General features: G+C 53.4%; 1 protein-coding gene across 2 annotated transcripts; it reads left to right on the top strand.

Moving 5' to 3' along the window:
• The first annotated feature begins 3,731 nt into the window (after positions 1-3,731).
• On the top strand, positions 3,732-26,986 carry FOSL2 (FOS like 2, AP-1 transcription factor subunit). Of its 2 annotated transcripts, none has more exons than XM_058551527.1 (4): positions 3,732-4,227; positions 14,010-14,261; positions 19,150-19,257; positions 21,698-26,986. In XM_058551527.1, the coding sequence occupies exons 1-4, from the start codon at positions 4,126-4,128 to the stop codon at positions 22,214-22,216; spliced, it is 981 nt and encodes a 326-aa protein (XP_058407510.1). In that variant the 5' UTR covers positions 3,732-4,125; the 3' UTR covers positions 22,217-26,986. The 2 variants fall into 2 exon arrangements, with proteins under 2 accessions (XP_058407510.1, XP_058407511.1); XM_058551528.1 differs by lacking the exon at positions 3,732-4,227 and adding an exon at positions 6,224-6,321.
• Positions 26,987-27,280: the final 294 nt, after the last annotated feature.

The raw sequence follows: 27,280 nt of genomic DNA, 5'->3' as shown, positions 1-27,280 counted from the left end.
CACTCCAGCTCACCTCCTCCTCTTCCCTCACTTGACTTGACCTTTCTTTAGCTGAGTAGTTCAGCAGAGAATTAAGGAGCACCTCTAAATATAGGACAAAGCCATGCACCAGATAAAGTCCATGCTTTCTGGAGACCAATAAGAGAGAAACAAAGACATTTCCAGTAGGAGGCCAGTCATGCAGTGTCCCGGGTAAGAGGAACAGCCTGGTGTCATACAGGCCCAGCTGCACTTCCAACTGGGTCACTAACCCACTAATCAGTTCTCCTGGACAAGTTCCTTAATCTCACTTTCTTCATCTGCAACCAGGGAATAATACTCACCTCAAACATTTGTTGGGAGGATTGCATGAGACAATCCCTGCAAAGGATTCAGCGTGGTGCCTGACTCTCGGTAAGCGCTCAATAAAAGTTGGCTCTATTCTTAGATGTTAGTCTGGGGAGCCAGAGGATCCTTTCTAACTGGGTGATACTGGAATGATTCCCCACGGAGGCGGCAGTGAACCGGGCTTGGAGGCTGAACTCTCGGTCTGGCAGCCACAGTTCGGCCAAGGCACCAGTTGGACCAGCCGCTCAGTCCCCGAAGCACCAGGGCGCAGCTCTGTGTGTCTGGCGCTTCGTGGACTGAAAGGTGAGGACAGACTGCGAAAAGGCAGGCATCCAGCCGGACAGAGGGAGCCAGCACAAATTCTGGAGCAGGGGAAGGCCAGGATCAAAGCGCTCCAAGGCAGGCCGGGGCGCACCAAGGGGAGGCTATCGACTTGCATCAGCACGGATTCCGTGATGCTCTGCAGACGTCTCGGGGCTGCCGGGCTTTACGGGAACCCACAAGAAAGGAAAGGGCCGGGGAGCAGGCTGGGCGGGGGCTGACGAGAGAGAGAGGGTGCGCTCGCCCTCCCGCGCGCTCCCGGCGCCGCCCGCCCGGGTCTGGGCGCGCCCGGGACGGCGGAGGCCGCGGAGGAAGCTCCGGCTCCCTTTCCCCCTCCTCCTTTCCCCCCCGCATTACTGGAAGGACTGTGTGGGAGAGACCCAGAAGCACCCAGATTTTCGAGGCGGGGTGGGGGAGGGTCAGGCAGCCGCTGCTGCTCAAAGGAAAACCAAAAGCGCGTCTGTTCGCGCCGCTTCGACAAGCGGCTGCTCCCAGGAGGGCCCTGGACGCCCCGGCCATGCCAACCTTTGCATCCCCCCCCACCACCCGCGAGACCTGGCTAAGTCGGCGGGGGCCTGGGTGGCGCAGGAGGAGACGGAGAGGCGAGTGAGAAAGTGTCACGATTTCTTCTCCTGCGCTCCCCCCCCCCACACAGTCCCCACCCCCAGTTTTCTGGGTTTTGCCGCTGCCGCTGGGGAAAGGGCTGATCGGTTTTGCGTCAAAGGACTGCATTTACTCAGTCCTGCTGGGAGAGGCGCGTAAACACGCAGGCAGTCAGGACGCAGGGATGAAAAAAAAAAGAACCCAAGCACCGCGGCGGGTGTGCGCATCCGCCCGCCCCGCACCCCTCTCCTGGGTCTGCAGAGTTGGAGACTGCCCGGAGGGCGGCGGCGGAGGTTCGAGCAGTCTGGCCAGCCTCGCCTCGCCGCGTGCGTCCTTGGGGATGGAGCTCAGGACAGAAAGTGTTTTATAGCTGTAAACAATGACCCCGAGTATTGTTTGGGATTACCGTATTTTAGGGCCATTGGGGCGGCCAGATGCCGCCAGCCGTCCCGGAAACGCCAGCGCTTTATATAGAGCCCAGGGAAAGCTTTGAGTTCCCGGCTCTATTTTTCTTGCCTAGCAACACCCCCACTTTACAGATAAGGAAACTGAGGACTGGAACTGTGATGTGTTACAGCGCATAGCTCTTCACAGTCTTCACTCATCTTGCCGTTGTGTCCTCACAAGGACCTTGTGGGGGTGCAGATGACCCTACTTTAGAGTTGGGTAAACCGAGGCTAAGGCAGAGCCTGGACCAGAACCCAAGCTTTGACTCCTGGTACAGTGTTCCTCCGGATCATCTCTGCAGAAAGATTGAAGTTCCAGAACTGATAAGGGCCTTAGAGCGTCATCTGTCCGAACCCCTTCATTTTATAGGAAGAAACTGAGGCCCAGAGAGGTTAAGGGACTCGCCCAAAGTCTCACAGCTCGAATAGCACAACCTGGCGTTCGTACTCCAAGGCCTGTGCTCTTTACCCCGCACCTCGCCCCGCCCCGCCCAGCGAGGCGGGAAGACCCAGGAGCCCGGACTACCTGCTCCCTGAACTTCGCTCCAAAACAGCTGAAAACAACATTGGGGCACACCCTCTCCCTGGCCTCACCCCCCGCCCTTTCTAAAATACATAACAGTCTGGAGTTTGCCTATGATGTCCGATTACTCTTATTAGATGCGACCTAAACGCCCGGCATAGAGGGCGGCCGGAATGTCTTGACTGGTTAATTTCGTCTTCAAGTCTACTCCTAACAAATTAATTGTAGGGCCAAAAAAACAGGGGGGGAAGTGTGGGCAGCCAGCCACCGAAGGGAAAACAGGCAGGCCCGCCTCGCCCAGCGGCGTCGCGCCCCGCCAGGACCCGGCCGCAGGGCGGCGCGGGAACTCTCCGCGCCCGGGGCGGCCGCTGCACCGGCCGGCGCCGCGCAGGGCGCCGACGACCGCGCGCGGCCGCGCCCTCCCTGCGAGCGGCTCTGCGCGCCCGGCTCCCGGCCTGGCGGTGGCGCCGCACTGAACCGCCTGTCTCGTTCTTCAAGACTGTGATTATTTTCTAAAACCCGGCGCCGAGGCCCGCGCGGCCGCTCTCGGGGGCCCCGCCCCGCGCCCCTTCCCAGGGCGGTGCAGGGGGGTTGGGGAGGCCGCGGCGCGCTCGGGAGCGGGCGAGGGAATCCCTCTCCCTCCACGTCACCCGAAAGCAAGGGAACCCGCACTCGCATCCTCTAACGCAAATGACCATCTTTGGCAACGTGCGCCAATGGAACAGACCAAGGGCGCTGGGCCCGGGGGGTGGGCGGGGGTGTGGAAGGGCCAGGGCTGCCTTGGCTCCCCCAAACCGCGCCAGCGGTCGGCTCCCACCCCCGCCACCGCCTTCCTTCCTCGCGCGGAGTGTGCGGCTGGCGTCAGCGCGGCCAGGAGCCGGGGCAGGGAGAGGAGCTCTATGCCCGCCTCCTCCCGCGCCTCTTTCTCCTCCTCCTCCTCCCCCCGCCTCCCCGCGCGCTCCTCCCTGCAAGGTGGAGTCTTGGGGTTGACGTGAGTGAATCCACATGGTGGGGGCTGGAGAATAAAGAGTGTGGAGTTGAACTCGTGCCATTGTAGTGACTCATCTCGGGCTGAGCGCAGGGGCTCCGAGCGAACCAGCGAGCAAGCGAGCGGCGCTCGGCGGGGACAGAGAGAGGGGGAGAGAGGCGCGGACGGGCGAGACTGGCCCGTCCGGGAGCGGGCGCCGGGGAAGGGGTGCAGGTCCGGGCGCCGGAGCCACGGCACGGGGAGCGGGGCCGCGTCCCTCTCAGCGCCGGCTCAGCTTGAACCCCACGGGCCGCGGGACGGGCGCAGGCTGCCCTCTTCTCTTAGACAAGTGTCCGAGCCGCTCCGAAACTCCGGCGGCGAGTCGGCCACAGGAAGTTTATTCTCAGCTCCCTTTCTAAAAGGAGGAAATAGAAGTTTCTCCAAGCGGGCAGCCTTTCTTTTCGCCTTTTTTGTCCTGACTGAAATCGAGGGCCCCCAGATCTGGCAGGGAAAATTGCCAGGGTCCTATTCTTTTTTTAATTTCCAGGGTCCTATTCTTTTTTTAATTTCCAGCTTTTGCTTGGGCCGGAGGTCCCGGCTGGGCTCCGGCTGCGCGCGGGGGCGGGAGGGCGCGCGCAGGGGAGGGACTGAGGGACGCGCCGACTTTTTAGAGGGAGGGACTGGGTGGACAACTGGTCCCGCGGTGCTCGTAGAGCAGGAAAGAAGTGCAGTGCGAGGCACTCGGGCGGCACTGTTCCCGGGGTGTCGTCGCCTCCCGGTCCGTCCGCGGTCGCCGCCGAGGGGAAAGAGCCCGGGAGCGAAGACTAGAGCCCGAGGCGCGGCCGGCAGGGAGCGAGCGCGCAGCAGCCGGTGCGCGGCCGCGGCGAGGGCGGGGGAAGAAAAACACCCTGTTTCCTCTCGGGCCCCCACCGCGGATCATGTACCAGGATTATCCCGGGAACTTTGACACCTCTTCCCGTGGCAGCAGCGGTTCTCCTGCGCACGCCGAGTCCTACTCCAGCGGCGGCGGCGGCCAGCAGGTAGGTTCGGGGCCCGAATGCACCTGGCGGCGCTGGCGGACCCCCGCCCTCCTCTCGCCGCCACTGCCTCTTTTGCTTTCTTTTCCCTTTCTTGATTTGGCGAGAAAATTCCTACGTGCCACTGTTGTAAAGTCTGGATTTTCGTCTTGTCCTGCCTACCCCTCTTACCCCCACGCCACCACTTTTTTTTTTTTTTTTTAAACTGGAGCGGGGAGTGGGCTCGAAGAGCCAACAAACCCTTTCCTTCACACTACATCTCATCCAGACAAGCTCCAGGAATTACAGGCCACCTTCCCAGGAGCCTGTTACCTTCTCTCCCAGGAATCCCGCCCCCCTTCCCCTCTCTCTCCCTGGTAGGCAAAAAAATCTTTGCATCCACTGGCTCTTCCCGACATCCAGGGACCCTATTCCTGTGGGAAAGCTCTCTCCTTCTCTTCCCCCATTCTCCGTCAGTCTTAGTTAATTTCTGAAAGAGGCTGAGGACTCGGAAACATGGTTGGGCTCCTTCAAGTAATCCGGAGTGAGGGCGAGGGTTGCCGCTCTGGGAATCAGGTGCGAAGGTCAGGAAGGAGGAGGTCAGCCTTGATTGGCTCGGGCGGCGCCTGTGTGCCCTGCGCCCGTACATCTCCTGTGAGGGTCGGACCAGGAGCCTGCACTAACACCAGAAGGGGCGCCTTCAGTGTACAGGGTACCTGAAGCAAGGACGCCTGCAGAGAGAAGTGGGAGAAAGGGACCTCCTGGGCGGTTCTGGAAGCAGAAAAACAACTTGTTTCTAAAGCAGCCGAACTGGTTTGCACTGGAGGGGTTGTGCATGCGATCTGTGTGTCTATAAATTCCAGAAAAGTGCTGGTGGGGTGGTGGTGCTGGTGGGGTGGTGGTGCTGGTGGGGTGTCTGCCCTCTGCAGCAGGTCCCCCCCAGGTCTGTGAGGGAGCTGGCTTAACACACAGGGCCACTACAATCTGAAGCCCTCCTCAGTCAGGATCTGCTGAGTGTCCAGCCAAGTTGGCTGCAGCACGAATTGCTCTGGTAAGGCCGTGGCCTTGGCCTCTAGAAACCAGCCAGCCAGGAAGGGCTGGGGTGGGCTTCCAGGGAGGTGTGGACTCTGCTGGAGCATAAAATGGAAACACAGCTCTCTTTGGGATTTGAAGAGGGATACCTTGTTCCAAAGTAATTCCCCATACCTGGTGAGTCCCCTAAATGGCTTCTCTGTGTCTTTCCTCTACTTCCTCTGGTGTCCCCGTAAGCACGCACTCTAGAGAGCCTCGTGTGTGCATTGAGGGTGCAGTCAGTGCACCCCGTAATGAGCACCAACGGGATGAGTTTCAAATCTTGTCCCTAAAAGTGTTTGGTTTTGTTTGCTTTCCAGCCCCATTGGTGGTTTGTATTGAATCCAAATACCATTAGGCAAAGGGTTGGAGTCATTTATACCCATTCCCTCACTCTCCAATTCAACAACCCCCAAATGTCCCTCCCTTCCTCCCGGAATCAGGAAGGGATCGTTTGATTTCTTGTCTGTTCCTTTCATTGCCGTTTCTGTGGCAGTCATCATTGAAATATTACAGTCTTGCGGCCTGGCTTTGCTCAGACCCGGGGGCCTGGATGGGAAGTCAGACCGGACATCAGTGCCCCGATTGAATAATCTGTGTCACTAGGGCTTTGAGCCCAGGATGTGAGCGGAGGCAATTCCCTGTTTTGGAAGAAAATCAGACAGGAAACCAGTGCTAGGAAGAAGGACGAGAACTCGAGTCCAGCAGAGTGTAATGGGGCCTCTTTACCGAAGCAGAAAGCAGCTGTTGGCTCATTCCTAGCCTGCTGTAACACATGAGGATTTTGCGATTAGTAATAACCAGTGCACGGGGCTCTCGCATATATGCCTGCCCGTTCAGCCAGGCAGCTTCCAAACCGGAGGGATTGGCAAAGTCACACCACTTTAGACAAGTTTCTCAGCCTGTCCACTCCTGGCGGAGGGGGTGGTTTTTTCCATCATCTCTCCAACTTTGAGCAAAGCTGGTCTGCGGTCCTAAGCACCGACTTGAGAGGCTTTTGTTACTTCACAAGTCTTTGCTGTGACCCCACCCGATCCTGGGCTCAAGGTAACTTTATTACATATGAGATAAAACCCGTAATCACTTTATTTCTCTCAGCTTCCTTCACGGGGCGACTTTCTGGGCAGTTAGCGATGGGCCTTCCTCCTTTGTGGCGTCTCAATGGACCAATCAGTGGAAGAGAATTCACTGGTTTTTCCTTGGGCAAGTGGATATGATTTTTTCCTGATCTCTTTGTTTATAGGGTCCAATATTCCTGATAAGTTTGTTGCTATTTACTCAACCCAGTACTTTCCTCCCCTCTCTCGCTTCATAAAGCTTGATCCTCACACATGGCCATGAGTTCCAGTGACTTGGGGTGAGGAGGAGCAGATAATTCTTTGTGAAAACCTCTGTTCTTGTGTACGGCAGGAACTTGAAGCATGAGAAATATTTCCTGTTCCAGTTATAGTTTTAATCTCAAAGGTTGGTCTTTGGTGATTCTGTTTTGTCAGTAATCGTTGCACACGCTTCCCCCTTCTGGCTGTTTCTTGTTGTTGTTGTTGTTGTTTTCTCTGTCTCCTAACTTTCCTAGGAAAATACCTCCCAGATAGATGCCCTGCCTGGCTGCTCGACTATTACGGTTTCAGGCCCTGAGCATTACGCAATCCAGCCAGTTACACAAACACAGGTCATTTCATAACTTGTTTTCATCAGCTGGGCCCTCTTTTAATGAAAAAACAAAACAAAAACAAGACCCAGAACTTTTCCAAGGCTGCCATTTGTTCCTCAGATAACTTGTGAAAATAAATCAATGGGGACAGTTCCTTTTTGGAATTAAGGAATTCCAAACTAGCCCTCCTCTTCAGCAACCACCCTTTCCCAAGACGCGCGCGCGCGCGCACACGCGCACACACACACACACACACACACACACACACACACACACACAGACAAAATTCCCCAGAGTGAACTTTTGCCAACTGTACCAGGCTGGGACATTCCTCACATCAAAGAACTTTTACCAGAAATGACTGTGATTCCCAAGTCAGCCCCAATCATATCTCTCTAGTGCCCCCTATGGGACATTCTTAGAAGAACTCTCTGGGAAATGTATTTTTCCAGCCCCAGACTGTTAACTTGGTGAGTTTTCGGAATTCTTGGGATTTTTTTCTTTTTAATTCAGGACAAATAACTGCCATATATTTAACAGTGGCTAGCTAGGAACTGCTTGACTATAAAATGCAGTTTCTTTTAAAATTTTGTTTTGTTCTAAATAAAACCTGCTTGAAAAAGGAGTGCTTTTTTTTCTTTCCCTATTATGATGTCCGTCTGTTCATTAGGCTGCCAGCACAATGTCTTCAAATTCTCAAGGCTTGTTTTCTTGATGTGTTTGTATTAGGACACTGGGAATTGTGTGTGTGCTGGGCGGGGGGTGGTCTTCAGAATTGGTGGGAAGGTGGGAGGTTATATTCAAGGGTCTGGTGCTTTTTTTTTTTTTGCTTTTGCTTTGATCTTACAGATGTTGTAGATTAGGATCGAACAGAAGGTTATCCCGGGAATTTGTTCCACTGATTCTTGATGGTGGAAGTCAGCATCACTGTTTCATCATAGTGAAAGGGATGAAATAGCCATCATGTATTGTCTGAGTAGCAGTTGAATTTTCCTGTCCAAATCCCTGAGTGCATTTCCATTACTTTATTTCTGCCCACCTTATGATTCAAGGTGACTGTCAAGTTAGTGGCCTCATTGTTTTTCTTTTCTATCTTAATCCAAACCCCCCCAGAAATCATACATCCAAATCACTGTTGTCTCCTTCATAATTGTTCCTCGAGGAGACTAAATACTTATTTGAATGCTGTGCCTATTAGTCAGACTCAGAAAGGTTTTACAACACCCGTCTTTTGGAATTGCCTTCAGCAAATTCCTTTGAAATCCTCCCTGCTAACAAATCTTTGTCCTTTGAAGGTGAATTTGATATTTGGAAATTGTCAAAAGATCAGCACATAAGGAGCCACGTCTGACACATAAGGTCTGGGTGATCCGACTGGGTCCAAAGCAGAGTGTGACCCCAAGTCCTGTTAGTCTCAGTCTCAGGGGTCGGCCTGGGAGGGCAGTCACCAAGATGAGGCTCAGCAAAGCAGGCGGCTTTGCCATCTATACCTTAGATTTTTTTCCTCTGTTAAACAGGAAAAACGATACTGCTTTTGAGAATTCAGGAAGCTAACTTCTGGTCTATTTGTGGAAAGAAAGAAAAAAAAATAGTGTCATTACTTTGTGGGTCTGTCTCATCCATGTTGTATGTGGTATCTTTTGGTGGCCACAACATTTCAGGATGACGGCAGCTGCCCTGATTGAGGCAGATCTATCTGTTCCAAACCCCACTTGGTAACTCCAACCCTCTTGGACTCACTGGGCCGGAGAGGGAAGATGTAAGAGTTCTCCGGCCCAGCACCGTCTCAGCCCTGACTTGGCCACACTCCCCTGCTGTAGTTGTAGGGAAGATGAGATGGCATGCCCTTCCCATCAAGTGCAGAGCTGTCTGATGGTTGGTGGGGTACAGAAGTGGTCCACAGAATGGTGGAGTGAGTTCCCTAATGCTTTGGAGTGGAGTTTCTGGCTAAAAGGGCCCTGGGAGGAAACTCCACATCTGCCACTTTCTTCTTTTCCTTGCTTTTTCTTTTCTTCCCTGCTGTTCTTCACCCTGGCAGTTAGGTGACGGAGGATAGTGTGGTTCTTTCAAATGAACCTGGGAAAGAGAAGAAGGTAATAGGAGGCAAGTCACCAGAGGCAATGTTTGTATCCTGTAAAATTTGGAGAAATCATGACTTATTAGCAACCATTTCCATTGTGGCATAAGTGGCTTTCCTCAGATGGGAATGAAAGGTCAGAGGTCAAAGTGATGTCCAGTGCAGAATCTGTGAGGACTGGTTGAAATCCATGTAGAAGACTTTGGAGAATATCCTGAGTTCGGTATAAATATAGAGCATTTGAGTCAAACTCGACCTCAGCAGGGGTATTTTGGGGCATAGGAGGCAACATTTGCCCTTACCCTCTTCTCTTTCCCTGAGCCAGTATCCTGGGATGTTGGGATTTTCCTTTTTCCATGATGGGCATCTAAAAGGGGGATTCTTAAGAGAAAGAACGGAGTCCCTTCCCAGACATGCACAATGAGACCTACCTGCCTGCTGAGGCCGGTCACGGGTATTCATGGGGTTCATGGCTTGAGTGCTTGGTGGCCCAGTGGAGAATCAATCTCTTGGAGAAATGCCTAGCCAAGGGGATGGGCCAAGAAGACGAACCCTGACTTCCATCTCAAATGCCATCTCTGCCCAGCTCAGCAGTTTCTGGGATAAGCCCTGCCCCATCCATGTCTGCAGGAAATGGCAACCCAAACCCTACTTTCTATAAAAGGCCATGGTTGTGAGCCTCATTTATGAATCCAAGGCCCTGCTGCAGAGTTCAGAATGGTCATCTTCCCAAATCAGCAACTGCTAGGCTGCAGGGCCCTCTCTGACCTGATAAAGTTGGGTGGCCCTAGGGTGCTGTTCTGAGCTGTCTTTGGGAGGAGGCAGTGGGAGGCAGTGGGAAGAGGCCGCACACACAGGGTGCTGCAGGATAAAGGAGGTTCTGAGGCTCAAAGACCGACTGCAAGGCTTGTAGGGGCTCGAACTTAGGCTTTCGGGTCTGGAGATTCAAGTGATGAGCCAGAGTCCCTCCCTTGACCCCTGGGTTAGAGGAACAGTTCTGATTTTTGCTTTCTCGTTTCCTATCTTTATTCTTTTTCCCCCAACCTGAGCATAGGAGATGAGAGTGATCCTCTAGGACAAGAGTTGCCAAACTATGGCCCAAGTATTTTTGTAAATAAGGTTTAATGAGACACAGGCACGCCTATTTATTTATATATTGTCTGTGGCTGCTTTCATGCCACAATGGCAGAGTTGAGTGGTTGCGACAGAGACTGTATGGCCCACAAAACCTAAAATATTTACTATCTTGCCTTTTACAGCAAAAGTTTGCCAAACTCTGCTCTAGGAGGTCGGTGGGGGCCAGTTTGTCCTTTTATAGGCATTCTTGCCCACCCAGAAGTCAACAGGATGACACAGTTAAATAAAGTATTTGGAGGCTCTGCCAGGCTGGAATCCCACACAGCCATCCAACATCTTCGATACTGTCCCTGGAGGAGGAGCTTCCATGGGGGCTGGAGAGCCCTGGGGAGTCAAGTGAGGTCCTGGGTTACCTCCTCTGTCCCCTGCTTGCAGCACACACCTGGGCTGCAGCAGGCATCCAACTCCCCTAATGCCCGCAGCTGGGAAACCCTCTCTTGGGTTCTGTTCTGTGTTGATCCATTTGTAGAGGATCATGATTTATCCCCAACATGACATTTGACTGATTCTTGGGTCTGTTGGCATAGAAGAATGCCGGGCTAACGTCTGGGACCACAAACTCCTAACTTCACCTCCTCTCCTACCCACTGTCACTTTCTGAATAATACCTTCTGAGTTGAGACAACACACATCTGCCAGATCGCACTTAAACTTTTGTGTGTGTCTCAGGCTCCTCTGGGAGACAAAAGCCTCCTTTATCAGAGCCCCAGTTCCCTCTGGTGATGGGACATTGTTTTCCTTGCAGTTTAGAGCCAGAGTGTTACCCAGATGGCTTTACCTCCCTCTGAAACAAGTTGTACATGCATTTAGAGGCAGTCATTACCTACTGCCTTGTTTTTATTGCTGTCTTGTTTTGTCTAGACCCAGCCATTGCTGCGAGGAATCTGGCTGGTGGCCGGGGAGCACATTCTGTAGACCTGCCATCACAGAGCCAGTGGACTGGAGGGCCCCAGAAGGGATGAGAGTCATCTGCTTGTTCCTAAGGGGTCTTAATCTCCAGACTTTGCTTCAGGTTTTTTGCTGGCTTCCCCTAGCCTGAAATGGATGCCTTTTTGTTTGTGGGAATGAGGAGTGAATTTCTTGGGTGCTTTCCTGAAGGGAAAGCCGACAGTTCCCCACAGAGGTGGAGGGTCACATTAAACCATCACACAGAATGCCTCGCCTGCTTTTCAAATCCAGAACCTGACTTGGGGAGAGAAACAGAATAAAAATGTTGGGTGCTTCCCAGGAGTGGGAAGCTGCCAGTTCTCCCCAGAGCCACCCCGTGCAGAGTGTGCAGACACAATAATGATGTGTGATAGTGGTGGTGATGGTGATGATAACGATGCCACCTTCCACTGGTTTGGAGCAGCGTGTCTCAACCCTGGCTGCGCATTAGAGTCTCCTCAGGCATTTTTTAAAAACACCTTATCAGAACCCCACCCCAAACCAGTTATTTTAGAACTCTAATGGTGAGGCTAGCTCCGACGTTGGTGTTTTTAAAAAGCTCTTCAGCATATTCTGATGTGCAGCCAGGGTTGAGAACCACGTGTGTGCTTCTATAGCCTATGATTACAAGTAGCTACTTATTTAATCCTCAGGACAATGCGTTGAGTTTGGTGTTAGTATTCCCCTTTACGGATGGAGAAACCGAGTCTCCAGTGATTTGTCAAGGGCAAAGCACTTAGTGGCTGAGCCAGGCCTCAAACCCAGGCCCCCCACTCCTCCCATCCAGCAGCCCAAGAGAATAAGCCGTCTGGGCCTTAGTGCTTCTGCAGGTACCCAGCCGCACCCACATGTTCTCAGTACTCTGCCTCCTCACAACCCATCCCTGGTTGTCTGTTTTTTCTCCCTGAAGATCATTTCTCACTTGGATCTTTCCTTGTTCACTGCACCCTTCCCTCCTTCACACAGGCACACCCATGCACACCTGCTGCTTTTCTGTCAGCTCCTGATAAAAAGTCCAGTTGTCTTTGCCTTCAGAGGTGCAACTCAGAATCCATCGCGCTGGGTAGCTCTCCTCATGGAATCCCAGAATCCACTGCACTGGCTAGCATTCCTTATGGAATCCCAGAATCCATTGCTCTGGGTCATTCTCTTCACTGAATGCCCTTGGCCTGGGGCCCTGGGCAGTCGGGAGGCGAGGCAGCCACATTCCACCACCCAGACTGGAGGCAGACAGCTGGCAGGGGAGGGAGCAAGGAAGGGTCCCCAGCTCCCTAAGTCAGCTTCACTTTATTTACACACAGGAACCCAGCTGCTGTCATGGGGGCAAAGACAGTGATGGTGGCAGCTGCCATTGCCACTGATACTTCGAATCCTGGTTGGTCTGATTGAGCCAGAAGAGGGGGGATGCTGCCACATCCATGCTAATGACAGCAGGATTTCATTTGGAGTCAAACAGACCGATGGGGCCTACTGGGCGAGAGGGAAGGTCTGTAGGGACCCTTGGCAGGGATGACCTGATGCTCTGTCTGGGGAAGTGGGTGTGGATACCAGCACTCGGGGGGCTGGATTTTGGGGAAGAAAGAAGCAATGCTCCAGAAGGTTGTGTAGCACGGTGCTTGAAAGCTCCGGCCTCTTTGTCAGGCTGAACTGGATTTGAATCCTGACCCCACTGCTTATTAGCAGTGTGGGCTTGGATAAGTTACTTAATCTCTCTAAGCCTAAATTTCTGCCTCTGAAGTGCTGATAATGGTGGTTCTTAGCTCAGAGGGAGAACTGATGAGATCATCCGGGTGAAGCACCGGTACGGGGCCTGTCATTAGTCAGTGCTCAGTAGCGTGAGTTACGATGGTTGTCATCGCTTCACCTGCCAGGTTAGGGGAGAAAGGATTTGCAGAACTTTTCTGTGGAAATGGGAATCGTCTGAGGAGGAGGATTCCGTTAGGGGAGCTTTCCCCTGCAAAGCTGGAAGTGGGGGGTCCTTCCTGTCTCCCTCCTCCTCTCGCTTTCTAGTAGCTGCCCTGAAGAAGGGTCCAGCTCAGCTGCTGAGGAGCACAGCACGTTTTAGCTTTTGTCCTCTGTCACCATCCCATATTTTAAATGGAATGCTTCCTGTGGCATGTTCCAGAGAGCTCTGCAATGTGGTCTGGGCGTAAATGAAGAGACGGAGGGAAAACTCTGAGCCAGCAGCACCAAAGCTTCCCACAGACGCATCTGTGAACACGGAGAGAGCTATGCAGAGAGGTAGAGAGAGAGGCGGGGTGTCCGCCCCCGGCAAGATGGGGGTGAAGGGCGAGGAGGAGGGGCAAGGACAGCAAGGGGAAGTCTAGCCGCAAACACTACCGCTTTCCAGACTCATGGGTTGGAGGACACCTTTTCACGGACCTGGTCTCACCCTGACAGGGTCACAGCCCCATCCTGAACCTGTTTGGAATATGACAAAAGTGGGCATAATAAGCTTCCTGGTGATCTTTGTTGCTCCAAAGCTGTTGGCGTGCGGATCTCCTCAAGGTGTCCTGAGCTGGTACCTGGGGAATAATTGGCAGGTGACTCAGAGGCTCGGGATGCCTAGGTGGGTGCCCTCCTGCAGATGTGGGCGTAGCTGGCCTGGAGGGCTGCAGAGAGGGCCTGCTGAGTGTGAACAGCTAGGGACCACATCTGTCCTAGAAGTCACTGGGATATGACCACATCCTCCTGAGCCACCTGGGGCTCCCAGGACCCCATTCAGGAAGTGGATCCGACCTGAGGCCCCAGAAACAGTTAAGATCCCCCTCATTCTCGGATGTGCAGGACCTGCCTGGAACTTGTCCAGGGAAGCCCACCCGGTGTCCTGAGCTTGCCCCCCAAGCACTGATCCTACTTTCTGCTGGTTTTTGCCTCCTGGCTCTGCTTATCCTGTTCCGCTCAGTATTTATTGGCTCAATCGCATTTTTCTCCTCATTTCAGAAATTCCGGGTAGATATGCCTGGCTCAGGCAGCGCCTTCATCCCCACCATTAACGCCATCACGACCAGCCAGGACCTGCAGTGGATGGTGCAGCCCACGGTGATCACCTCTATGTCCAACCCGTATCCTCGCTCGCACCCCTACAGCCCCCTGCCAGGCCTGGCTTCTGTCCCTGGGCACATGGCCCTCCCGAGACCTGGCGTGATCAAGACCATTGGCACCACCGTGGGCCGCAGGAGGAGAGATGAACAGGTATGGCTCAGACCAGCGTAAAGGAGCCACGTTGGTGGCTTTCAGGGCCTCATAACACAGAGCGTTTTTCTGCACACTGGTGGGGAGCAGGGTTGATGTTCTGGGAGCCCTGGGGAGAAGAGGGAGCCAGGGACGAGGAGCACATGACCCTCATCATTGGGGGCAGAGCTGGAGACCCGAGAGTCAGGCCTGGATCTCACCCATGTCCCTTGATCTGAGTCTCAGTTTCCTTGGTTGCACAATGGGGATAATGGGAGGCCAGCCAGGACTTGTTGCTGCTCGAAAGAGATCACGTATTGGAGAGCATGTTGTAAGTGGTAGGGTGTCAATGGGAAGGACTGTCAGGACCTGCCGATAGTGGTATCCTCTCACCCTTGGCAGAGAGGCCATGGAACAAGCAGCCGTGAGCCCTGGCTGGGAGCTCTTAGCCCTTAACCCTCTCCTGGTATCTGGTGTAGACAACACACCCAGCAGACCTAGAGGGTCATGCTCAAGGCTGGTACTGCCCACAGTCCTTGCCCTTCTGCCTTGGTGTCCCAGGCCTCCAACTCAAAGCAGGAGCCCATCTCAAGTGCCTGGAATGCACGTTCCAGAAGCTCAGTGACTCTGGGGTCTGAGGACTCTGCTTAGCTACTTTAGCTGACTGGGGGTGAGGGTAGGAGGCCAAACATCAGCCTTTTTTTCCCTCAAGGGGCTCAGCTTTGAGAAGGAGTCAGCCTGGCAGGGAGGGATGCCAGAAAGTGGTGGGGCCTCTGTTCTTTAGGCAGCATCTACCCAATATTCAAAAGGCCCATTGTCTGTATCAACAGTGAGCCAGGGCGGCGGTGGGCCACCCGGTGCCAAACAGAGAAACCGGAATCACGCGTAATTCCAGAAAGGAGGGAATGAGCCTTCAAAGAGCCCCACCTGTCCCCCTTCACAGATAACACAACCAAGGCCCAGACACACCTACCTGGGGCCACTCAGCAAGTGAATAGGGAAGTCTGGACTAGAATGCAGTGCCCTGGACTCCCTGTACAGTGCTCTTTCTACAGCTCCATGCCACCATGAGCCAGGGAAGGGGAAATACTTTAGCAAAGGAATCCGTTTCTCAGATGGAGAAGTGCTCCAGTTACTGCGTTGGAACCCTCCCCATTTTACCCACAGTCCATCTCCACTCTGGGATCCCCTGACCCACAATGTTCCAGCGCAAGGACCTTTCAAACATGGTCCCAGTGGGTAATCGTGGGTCCAGTGCCAGTAGTCCCCAGGATACCTAGAATCACAAGGATTGCTGCTCCGAGGAGCTGGAAGTTTTCGTGGGAGCCCTATTCCTCTGAGAACAAAGCTGGGCCTTGTATCCACTCTGTGCTGGTTGTGTTAACAGCAGGCCCCAGTGCAGGGCGACATGGGGAAGTGTGTGTAACAGACACTGTCGCAGATACAGCAAGCGGCCAGTATTCCCCTCACCGTTGCTGAGCATAATTGTAGTTGTAATGATTGCAGTAGCAGTGACCATCATGTCCTTTATAAATAGGCCTCCTTCACAGAGTCCAAGGTGCCTAACTTTATGGTCACTGGTGGGCTGCATTCTCCCTGTGTGTAGGTGACCCCTGAGTGAGAGCCAGGCTTGTGAGAGACTCTTTTGGGATAGCGGGACAACAAAGCAAGATGTGCTGAACACTCTTCCTTCTTTTCTGGGCCTAACTTACGCCAAATTTAGAAGTCTGTATCTGGAAGAGATACAGTGTAGAGAGAGCAAGCAAAGATAGAGCAGCAAAGATAGAGCTTTTCTAATTTTCCGTCTGCACCCGTTTTACAGACGAGCAAACTGAGGCCCAGCAAGAAGAGGGCCCTGTCCAGGTCACACAGCGAGTTAGTAGCAGAGCCAGGGCTTGAGTCCGCCTTACTGACCTTGACCCTGTGGGTTTCCCACCACAACACCTAGGTGTGCCCTAAGACAATCTGTCTGGAGAATTTCCTTCCTTTTTTTGAGACGGAGGGAGAGAACCAGGAGCATTTTGTCCCACGTCAGTTAGGAGTTCAGACGATCATCCGGCAGCTTGGAGGAAGCCTGGGCGGAACATCCTAGAACCTTGGCTCTTTGGGTCCTAAGGCCTCCGGTCTTTTCTCTGAAGCTCACTTCCGCCTTCCCGACCTCCCCCAGGGGGAGGAGCCTGTTACCAGGAGCCAGCCTGCTGCCTCACTGCCCTCCTCCTGCCGGAGGCTGCCTCTGAGGCCAGTGCCGGTGACTGAGAAGGCAAGGAGGGGGGTGTGTGTGCGGCTTGTGGGTGGGTACGTGGTGGTGCTGACACACTCAAGCTGTACCCATGTGGATGTCACTGCCCCTGAATACTTCCTATGCTGACAGCTCCCACAAGTTGCCCGACACCTCACCAAATAGGAGAAAGACTTCTAGGCCAATGGGGAGGCCAAAAGTTGTCCAGAAGCTGCCAAGGGGTAAGGGGAGGCCAAGATAGACCACAACCACCTCTCTGCCTTTTCTGCCTCGCGTCAGTGGGAGGTGAGAGGGGCTAGCTGGGCCTCACGTCCTGAAGCCAGGACTGCAGCAGGGCCATCAGGCTCTCCTGGTAATTCTGTTGGGCTCAGGTTGACAGGTTTAGGAGCAGCAGGTATTCAGGGCCTCGGCCAAGTGGCCTCACGACAGCAGTCGGGCAGCTGATCCCCACACAGAGCAGGGTGCCTGAGTCTGTGGACTCTGGGGCTCCAGTCAACGTGGACTCTTTCAGAAAAAGCATCAGAGAGGAGTCCTCTGAACTGCATCGTCTTCTTTCTGGCACTTTCTAGTTTAGAGAAGGCTCTCATACTGTGTCTTACCTGATCATCACAGAAACTTTGTAGAAGGCAGGGCAGGTCCTATTAATCCATTTTACAAATGGAGAATCTGAGGTTCAGTGACTTGTCCAAGGCCACAGACATGCTGTATCTGACTGTTGCTCCCAGTCTGCCTGGTGTCTCTCAGAAGAGAGGATGTGGAGCCTTTGGCCCTCCCAGGGAGACGGAGGGTTTCAGAGGCTGGAACTCAGGACGGGCTTGAGGAGGGACGGGGAGCTAGGACTCAAATTTGGGACTCTACGACCAGGTCTTTGGAAGGAACCTGAAGACTAACAGGGATGTCACAAGCTGGATGGGGTCGGTGCACCCCACCTGGAGGCTGCTGCAGGGGTGAGAGACACAGTGAGGGAGGAGCTGTTAAGAGAGGGAAACTGGGCCTTGTTCTTCATGATGAGGACGTCCTTGGAGTAAAGGAGGTCCCCAAGGAGTAAAGGAGGTCCCCAAGGCAGACGCAGATGGGCAGGAGTACAGCTCAGCTGAAGCCCTGGGGGGCAAAGCCCTGAGGTACCAGGAGGCCCTGGAGGTCTCCCCAGCTTGCCAGCTTCCTGCCTCCCTCTGGGCCACACGCCTTGACTATTGGAGGAGGATTTGAAAATCTAGAAGGCATGATGAGCTTCTTTGTACTCAAATGGTCTGACGCCTTGGAGAGACTTCAAGTCTGAGCAGTCAGTGGGCACGTTTTTCATGCCAGGGTTTGGAGAATTAGATGTGGGCTCTGGCACCTTGGGGCCATGGGGTCACATCAGTGTGGACAGGGATGGGATTGCCATCTTGGATGCTCTTCCCTGCTTTGCTGTTCAGGACATCACAGCAGCAGGGCTACAGGGAGTGTCCTGGGGACTCTGATCGGGGTCCAGCCAGGGAAGTGGCTCCCGCCCTCACAGGGTGGCCCGCAGTCAAGGCAGCTTCTCTCGATGGGGCAGCTTCTCTCGCCCTCTCCAAAAGTGGCTTTGGCTTTTTTCCTGTGTGTCCATTGAGGGCAGGACCCAGGTCTTATTCCCCTTGAATCTTCTAAGCCCCCAGCACAGCACTTGGCACAAAGGAGGTGTACTGTTAATGTCTGATAACTGAATGGGATGGTCTTTCCTTTTGAATTTGAATTCCTTTCTGTCTTGGCCCACAGCCATCTCCTCATGTCTCCTCCACCTGCGAGGAGCGTTGGGGTCCCAGCTGTGGTGGGCTCTATGTAAACAGAATGTCTGCCCTGCTTAGTGGAGCAGTCAGAGGCCCCTAACCGGCCTCAGTGTAAGGAGCTGGATTGTAAGCTCACGGAGCATTTTTGTTTGGTTTGTTGACAAATCTCAAACCCCTCTGGCGGTGCCTTGTACATAGAAGTGCTCCATTGTTGAGTGAAGGGATGTGGTGGGCAGCAGGGTTTAACGTGCCCGAGGGCCCCTCCTCCTCTTGCCATCCTGTCCAGCCCAGCGCTGTGCCAGACACACTGGTGAGGGCTCAGGTTGAACTGTGAGTGGCTGGCACTCAAGGGCTGGCAGAGGAAATCAGTGGTGGGGTGGCATCCTTGGCCCTCCCTCTGGCAACGGAACATTCCCCCCTGGCTGGTTCTTACCCTGGGCCCAGGTACTTAACCAAATGGGGATAATGAGGTTTGCAGAGCAGGCAGGGCGATGGGGAGGAGTAATTAGCCAGGGTTTGGAAGAAGCTGCTTAAGTGGGTGGGGCCAGGCCTGGCTGACGCAAGAGGACTTTGGGGGAAGCAGTCCCAGCTCCTCCTCTCTGGCCTTGGCACTGAATCAGGGCTGACATCTGCCATCATGCTTGGGCTGGTGAGTCCCTGACCCCTTTTTGCCCTGTTCTCCCTTCAGACATGGGATATCTCCTTCCGGAGATCAGCTCCCAGTGCTCTCCCAGGCAGCCAGACAGCGGTGAGCTGCATGTTCTGGGACCTCTGTGCCCCACCACACTCCTCTTGCCTTCCTGCTTTCCTCCCCAGTCCCACAAGGTCTTCTTGCCCTACTTAAAATGCAGTTAAAAAAACAAAAAGCCAGTGAACCATTTACCTGAACCTAATCAGGATGCTCGACCTTGGCCTCTAGCTGTCCCCTGAAGAGGAGGAGAAGCGTCGAATCCGGAGGGAGAGGAACAAGCTGGCTGCAGCTAAGTGCCGGAACCGCCGCCGAGAGCTGACAGAGAAGCTGCAGGCGGTGAGGAGCTCTGTGTGGGGTGGGAGCACTTGGGTGGGCCGGAGCAGGAGCTCCTGGCCCTCCCACCCCTCTCCTGGCCCACTAGTGGCCTACAGATGAGTCAGTGGAGACAGAAACATTCCTTCCTTTGAGTACATGGGTTAGCAATGCCCTGATTAAAGCAAAGGAGAGAGGGAGGGAGCTGGCCTTTGGCCCCAATCTGGGCCCAGAGAGAGAACGGGACAACTTCCTCAGGCCTAACACCATTTCTCACTCAGGGCCTGAGTGTTTCCTGCCCTCAGACCTGCTGGGGCTCCTGGGTGAGGGGTGGCAGAGAGTGTTGGCATCACCAGGCCCCAGGAGCCAGGGCAGGCCCAGAAGTGTCTGCTCCAGGGCTACTTCCCAAGGTTCCAGCACCCCCCCATGCCTACTGCCAGCAGGAGTGACCCAGCCTAGCTTAAGCAGTCTAGTTTGGGCAGGGGGATGGCTGACTGTCTGGGCTCCTTCACCTCTGCAGGGGTCTCGATGCTCTCTGGCTCTCGTGGAGATGGGTCATGTGCCAGCTGAGCGGTATTGTCTTGGGGTTTTCTCACATCCTTCATGGGCAGGAGAGTTCCCCACTTCTGCTATGAGCCTGAAGCTGTGGCCTCGGTACCTCATTCTGCCCTTGTGAGTCATTCTCCCCTGCTGCCTAATTGCCCTCACCTGGGGGCCCTTGGCCCTGCCCTTCCCTCTCGAAAGCTTGACATGACCAACGTCACGTAACTCCCTCCAGAGCCTACGTTACAGGATGGGCCGTATGCCATGTGGAGGAGGCCTAAAGCCAGGACTGACTCTCCTGGGTGGAATGTTTTCAGAGTGAGCAGATGAGGGAGACTCTGTTGGTGGGCCTTACAATGACCAGCCAGGATGGGGCTTTGGAAATCACAAATTGCACATCCTATCACTTTATTTAATCCTCCCGGGTACCATCCACCTGCTTCAGCTTCCCTTTGTCCATCCTGGAGCCCTCGCTCTTGGGTGTTGGATGTGTACTGAGTGAATTCCATGAAGCCTATGGTAATGTCCCGCGGAGGTGTTAGTTAGAGATGGCAGGATGAGTGGGGTTTCTCCGATGCCGGTGAGGCTGATCCATCAGTGATCAGCACTCCACGGGGAGACTCCCCCAGGAGAGCCCTCCTCACTGCTAACCTTTCAAGGAGCCAGGCCCTCTGGGTCTACGCTGGGCGCTTCTTACCACCAGGCCCAGAAAAGCCCCGCCCTCTGAGGCCCCTCTGCTTTCCTCCCTCCCTCCTCCAGAAGCCTCACACCCTACTCCCCCGCCTCCCCACCCCCGACCCAGCCACCCAGGCCCCTGAGCCACATCCTCCACAGGAAACCTCTCATAAGCTCATGACGTTCATCAGACCCTTGAGACAGATGGAAACTTTTTTTCACTCCGGAATATGCTATACTGTGCTTAGTGAAGCTCGGGCCCATATCATCTCGTTCTTGAACAGGAATCTGTGTTAGGGAAAAAGTTGGGGGGGAGGCTGGTGACACACACCTTTTCATCCATATCTACTCCCTCCACGTGCATTCACTGCTTCGCTGACTTTGTGTAAAGGGAAGGGGCTGAGGTCCTTGCAGCGGGACCCTGCCATCCTCACATGCCCGCTCAGGCTGCCAGCTTCCTCGTCTGTTAAGCACAGATGAACTGAATGTTCTCCCAGGTTCTGTGAGTCCTGAAACACGTGCTTCAGAAATTAGTGCAAAAGAGGGAAGAGGGGCTGGGATGATCCAACCGAGAGTGACGGAGCACTTCATACAAGCCAGGCACCGTCCCAGGCGTATGTGTAGACAGCTCCACTGTCGTGCAGCTTCGAGTTGAGTGTGTATCCACAGGCAGGCTGCTTGCTGTGCTCCCTCCCCCTCCAAATCTCACTGTTACTCACCCCCTCAGGGGTGCCCGGGGCGTCCTGGCATCAACGCATATGGACTCTGAAGTCAGATACACTGGTCAAATCTAGGCTACCCCACCTGCTTGCTCTGTGACTTTGGGCCAATTATTAAACCTTTCTGAACCTGTTTCCTCATCTGCAAAAAGGGTTAATGATAATGCCTGCTTCAAAAAACTGCTAGAGGATTGAATGAGATCATGCCCTGGAATGCTGAACACAGTGCCTGGCACAAAGTAAGCACTCAATCATAGCAGCTGCAATGGTTATTTCACCCTGCTCCAAGCCGACTTTCCTCCTTTCTCAATCTAGAGCTTTAGAAATAAAGGAATCTTGAGCCTCCAGGTGACTCGGAACAAGTGGGGGTCTGTGGCCAGGTGTGTGAGCTGGCTGCTTTCACGGTCAGTCTCTGAGGACATTGCTGGTTTTCTCTTTCTTGCCTGGATTTCAACTGCCCCCCTGCCCTCCCTCCAGGAGGTCCCTGGCAGGTCACTGTCCCTTACTCATCTGTCTTTCCCCCATAGGAGACGGAGGAGCTGGAGGAGGAGAAGTCGGGCCTGCAGAAAGAGATTGCCGAGCTGCAGAAGGAGAAGGAAAAGCTGGAGTTCATGCTGGTGGCCCATGGGCCCGTGTGCAAGATCAGCCCCGAAGAGCGTCGATCGCCTCCGGCCTCCGGGCTGCAGCCCCTGCGCAGTGTAGCTGGCGGAGTAGGTGCCGTGGTAGTGAAACAGGAGCCCCTGGAAGAGGACAGCCCCTCGTCCTCATCGGCGGGGCTGGACAAGGCCCAGCGCTCCGTCATCAAGCCCATCAGCATCGCTGGGGGCTTCTACGGGGAGGAGCCCCTGCACACCCCCATCGTGGTGACCTCCACGCCTGCCATCACTCCGGGCACCTCGAACCTCGTCTTCACCTACCCCAGCGTCCTGGAGCAGGAGTCGCCCGCGTCGCCCTCCGAGTCGTGTTCCAAGGCTCACCGAAGAAGCAGTAGCAGTGGGGACCAGTCATCAGACTCCTTGAACTCCCCCACTCTGCTGGCTCTGTAACCCAGCTCCCAGTGGGTCCTCGTCACTGCCTCCTTCCCAGGGACCAGCACCTTCAAGCGCTCCAGGACCATGAGGGCAAGAGGGGGACCCTGCCAGAGAGCTTCCTGGCTCTGGGGAGACCCAGGTGGGATTTGGCGGTGAGGCGTCGGAGGACTTGGATGATCTCTTGGAAGTCATGGGACCTCTTCCCTCGTTCATCTTGCAAAGCAAATCCTGTTTCTTGAAAAGCCTTGGAGAACTTGGTTTGGTGGACTCAGGCATCTCTCTGGCTTCTGAAGAGCCTGAAGCTGGCGTGGACCGTTCCTGTCCCTTTGTTACGCTGTGTCTCTGGAGTGATGGTGTCCTTCCCCACCCCACCAAGCATGCTCAGTGCCTTTTGGTTTCACCTTCCCTCTATTTGCCCCTTCCTTCCCCCAGTGTCAATTACACTGCGTCTTGGTTTTTATCAAATTTGCCATGACATTTCATCTGGGTGGTCTGAATATTAAAGCTCTTCATTTCTGGAGATAGGGCAGCAGGTGACTCTTCTACTGGGGCTGACTTGTCCAGAAGGGGACAGTCAATGTGCAATACAGAACCTTCCCTCCCCTGACACTCCCCGGTTCGCCACCATCTCCAGAACCACCAGCAGGGCTCCCTGAGCTCTCAAGGAGATGCCGCCATCGCCGGGAGGCTTGGAGGACCCTTCCTCCCCATCCTCGGAGACGGCTCTTGGAGGAGCGGCTTGGTCAGAAGACAGGGTGTGAGTGAGACAGCCGGGGCACAGGTTGGGTTTGCCAAATGCCTAATTACCAGGCCAGGAATAGTGCCAACAAGCCACACGAGTGTTCTAGCCAGCTTCCCTCACCCAGTGTCTTGAGCAGACGTCTGCTGTAATTACTGCCTCGCCATTCTGCCCCTGGACCCTTCTCTCCAGACCAGGGAGACGTCCCTCCCTAGGAATAACACATCACTCCAAGTCCCCACCAGCTCTGCCTTCCCCTGCCTGGCTCTCAGGGTGACGCCACCCATGGAGATTTAATGAGCGTGGGCCTGGACCCTCCCCAGATTGCTGCCAGGTGGCCCCTCCCCAAGCCTCAAAGGAGCCTTTGCTGTGGATGAAGAGGCAGAGGAGGGAGGAGGGAGGCGCTGGAGGGAGGTTCGCCTCGCAGCAGCCCCGGCTCCTGGCTTGCTCTGCCCTGGCTGCTGCAGGGCCTTTTCTACCCTCGTGGGCATCTGCTGCCTGATGGATCAAGTGCTTTCTCTTTTATACTGCCCGCCTCATCCCAGTGTGCTCCTCAGGTCCAGTCAGCCAGCTGCGAACAGCTGGCTGGGAGCTGTTGCTATGGCTTTGGGCTTATGCGCCGCTCCTGGGAGCTGCTGAAATCGGAGATAAGATGTGTTGCCTCCCACTGCAAAAGAGCTGCCCCCTTCCCATGGGGTGGGGTTGGGGTGGGGCCGGGGTCCTCCTGCCTCCCTCCAGAGCTCAGCATAGCTCAGCGAGATCCCTGCCTCCCACTCTCTGAGCCTTTTTCTCCCCAGGGCATAGCTCCTGCTGATCTTCCAGAACTGGCCTCTGTTGGTCTAGTGCTCTGAGGGAGACCTCACTGTTGTGATTGAGCTCTAGAGGTCATTGTATGATAACTTAAAACTATATAAATATTATTTAAATCAAACCCAGTGGGGCTTAAATTGCAAAGTTAGACTCGGGGAGAACGGTGACACCTTCACTCACCTGTTCCCTTCACACACCGAGCCCTCCTGTGCTGGACCTTGTTAATGTCCATCACCCGCTTACCATGCGCCAGACACACAGAATGGAATGGCATGCGCTTAAATACACAGCCTACCATGACAGGGAGTGACGTGGGGAAAGACAGGCCACACAGAGAGAGCAGATTAAAAGAAGAAGGATTTTGTCCAGAAATACTTAAAAAATGTTATTTCCCACATTCCTCCTGGTTTCCAAGAGGTTCTGGGAGGGGCATGCCTAATCAGACTGGGTAATTGGGTTTCTGGCTGCAGATTAATCAAAGAAGCAGAAGTCAGCCAGGAGTAGCAGGAGATGGGCAGAGAAAACTGGGGCGCACTCAGCGCTGAAAGGCTTAGTCATCTCAAGAGGTATTTGTGGCCGATTGGGAGCAATTTGCTTCTTTGTGCATATATATATATATATATTTCTTAAATGAAGCTGCTTTCTGGTGTTTTATTTCTAAAAGTCCCTTATGCCCCACTTTGCACAGCACTGATCTTAAGGCAGATCACAATCTGTGACTTGGGGCCAGGCTGGACATTTCCTGAGACAGAGTTTGGCTTTAGTTCAGATTTCAAGCTGCGGGCTTTGGGACTGGCAGAAGGCAAAACTCAGCCACCCCACAGGACTTGGGAGGCCTCCAGGCTGTGTTCCCATTCAGGACCCTCTGGCTTTGTTCTAGGTGGTGGTCTGGCTTCCCCAAAGCCAGAGGTTATTTGGGGAAGGCTGAATATCCACACCTAAGTCATGAGCATATCCTCAGTTACTTCCTTCTGGCTTGTTCTCCAAGCTCATGCACACACACCCCCTTGCTCCAGAATCACCAGATGCCAGGCCTGCTGCTTCCGTCTCCGTGGCCCCAGCTAAGGAAGCAGCTGCAGTGGGGGTGCCTCCGTGCCTGGGCTGGGAGCTGCTGGGCTTCCCCTGTGTCCCCAGCCGTGAGGCAGCTGGTGCGCACTCCAGCTGGGCTGCAGGCAGCTCTGGGATGGCATAGGGTAGGCGCTCCTTGACGGGCTAGTGTGAAACAGGCAGTCCTCTTGGCCACCTGGCTGGCCCTTCTGGGAACAGTCCTCTTCTTGGCTGGGTGGATGGGGACAGCTGCTGGCACAGGAAAGAGAGGGGACCCAGGTGAAGCTTGGGAAATTGCTGGAGCCAGCTCTAAGCAGGGAATTCACTGGGGAGGTTTTCAGGAAGAAATCGTTGTTCTGCCTTTGTGAAAGGCCAGGTGTGTCCACGGTGGCCAGTCACACAAGCTTCTCAAAGCCAAGAGCCATCAGAGGCTGCTGCTTCTCTTTCTCAGGCTTTGGGGAAAGGAGTGTCCTCTCTGCTACCACTTGGCTCCGAGCGTCAGAGTGGGTGAAACTCTATAAGCATTGGAACTTTTCTCCCCTTTCCTTGATGGACCAACAGTGCCCCCTGCAATCTCACCCTTTAACTTTCGGATTGATTTCCTTTCCTGATCAGACATCTGTGTGGCCCCTATAAGAAGGAAAAGAATAAGCACCTACTATGTGCCAGGCACTGTGTTAGGCACTTTTATATATATACCCTCTTTAGGATGAGACTTAGAGATGAGGGCAACCCTTATGAAAGGCCCCCAAGTAATGGGTAAACAAAAACACTTGGAGGTGAGAAGGTCTTTCTTCAAAGATCCAAGGCAACATTGCCTTCAGTCCGAGGTTTGTTTCAAAGACTCATCCCCTGCAATTTCCTCTCACCTCTGAACTTCTTTCCCCTCTACCTTGTGATGTGCTCCTTTGCGTTCCTTTGATGGTTGGAGGGGTAACCACAGTCCTTATAGAATTTGTGGACCAATAGGATGTGGTGTGTGTAACTTTCTTTTAAAAGCTTAAGGGGTCTTGCTGCTTTCTGCTCATTGGGTCTTCTTGGCGTTCATCTGAAAAGCCAGCATCTCACTATTTATTGACAGGTTGGGGTGTGTGTGTGTGTGTGTGTGTGTGTGTGTGTGTACATTTCCAGGTGTGCCCATGTCCTCCTGCTGCTTTTAAAAAGGAAGCCCAGTCATCCCCCTACTAATTTGGCATCTTCCCATGCTTCTAGTGTTTTGGCCATCCATCACTAAAGGGTTGTAATTTTCCAGTGCTGACATGTTCAGGAGGGGCTGGGTCAAATTTTGAGCGGGGTATGGGAAGGGGAGAGGGAGAAGAAATTGACATTTATTTTATTATTTATTTTAAATGTTTACATCTTCGTGTTGTACCAAGACCGAATAGAAACAGATAGCATTAAAATACTCAGTTCTTCTCTCCCTCTCTTTCTTCCTTATTTTTTTTTTAAATTTAGGCTAATGATGCTTTTTTGTTTCTAAAAGGATTTGTGACTTGTGCTGTGTAAACTGTATAAAAAGATTCTGTTTTTAAAGATGGATTGTCATTCCTCTGGGGACGGTGGTCACCGAGAAGTCTACATTGTAAGAGAATGCAACGAAAGATCCTGCCCTGTTCCTCAAAAATTATTTTCTCTGTATGATTAAAAGTTTATTCCATTGATTTTAGTTTGTGGTTACTTGATGTCAAGGAAGAAAATAGTCACCTTTGTATAAAGAATAGGTATCAGGGTGTCTTTTCTGCAGTGGGAGATGTATATAAAGTATTTTGGTATATAGTGGAAAATCGTAAGCTTTGTGCTTCTGTATTTGAGATATGTCAATGATGTGGAGTCAAGTCTGCTATGATATCCTGGAGGCAAACAAGTAGTGCAAGATTCCCATAGCTCTATGGGGAATTTAATTACCTTTCCGAGCACCTTTTTTCTTTTTTTTAAGTATTGGTGAAATGGTCTTGTTGGAAAGGCTTCTAAATAGGCCTCTCCAGGCAGGACCATGAGCTCAAAAATCTTTGTACATTTTTGAAAATTGAGGAGTAGCTCTGCTCTGAAGCATCTCTGATGGTGTTTGTTGTTGTTGTTTCATTATTTTACTGTAATACAAGCCTACAGTATTTGCACTAAAGAAAGCTTGTTAGAAAAAGCTTGCTGCTATGGAAGAAAGAACATATTAAAACGTTTTTTTCCTTTGCGATTTTTTTTTTTTTTTGGTTAGCTTTTCCACCTTCAATTGAGTAGCATTTTGTAGAATAAAATGAATTAAGATCGAAGAGCTTCTGATGGTTGGTTTGTTCCATCTTTTCTTCCCATCTCTCCTGTCGCTTCTCCTTTTCTTCTAGTCTTTTCCACCTTTGGCCTCGTGGGCAGAGATGGTCTTTCTGGTGGGTGGGGGGAAGCAGGGAACGGCTCACCTGAACCTCTTTCTGCAAAGCTCTGAGTGGGCTGCTGGGAGGAACTGAGAGCTTCCCCATCTGCCGTCTCACGCT

Source organism: Diceros bicornis, chromosome 12 (assembly GCF_020826845.1).
Source record: "Diceros bicornis minor isolate mBicDic1 chromosome 12, mDicBic1.mat.cur, whole genome shotgun sequence".
Taxonomy (NCBI): Eukaryota; Metazoa; Chordata; class Mammalia; order Perissodactyla; family Rhinocerotidae; genus Diceros; species Diceros bicornis.
This window is presented reverse-complemented; position numbering and strand designations above follow the sequence as displayed.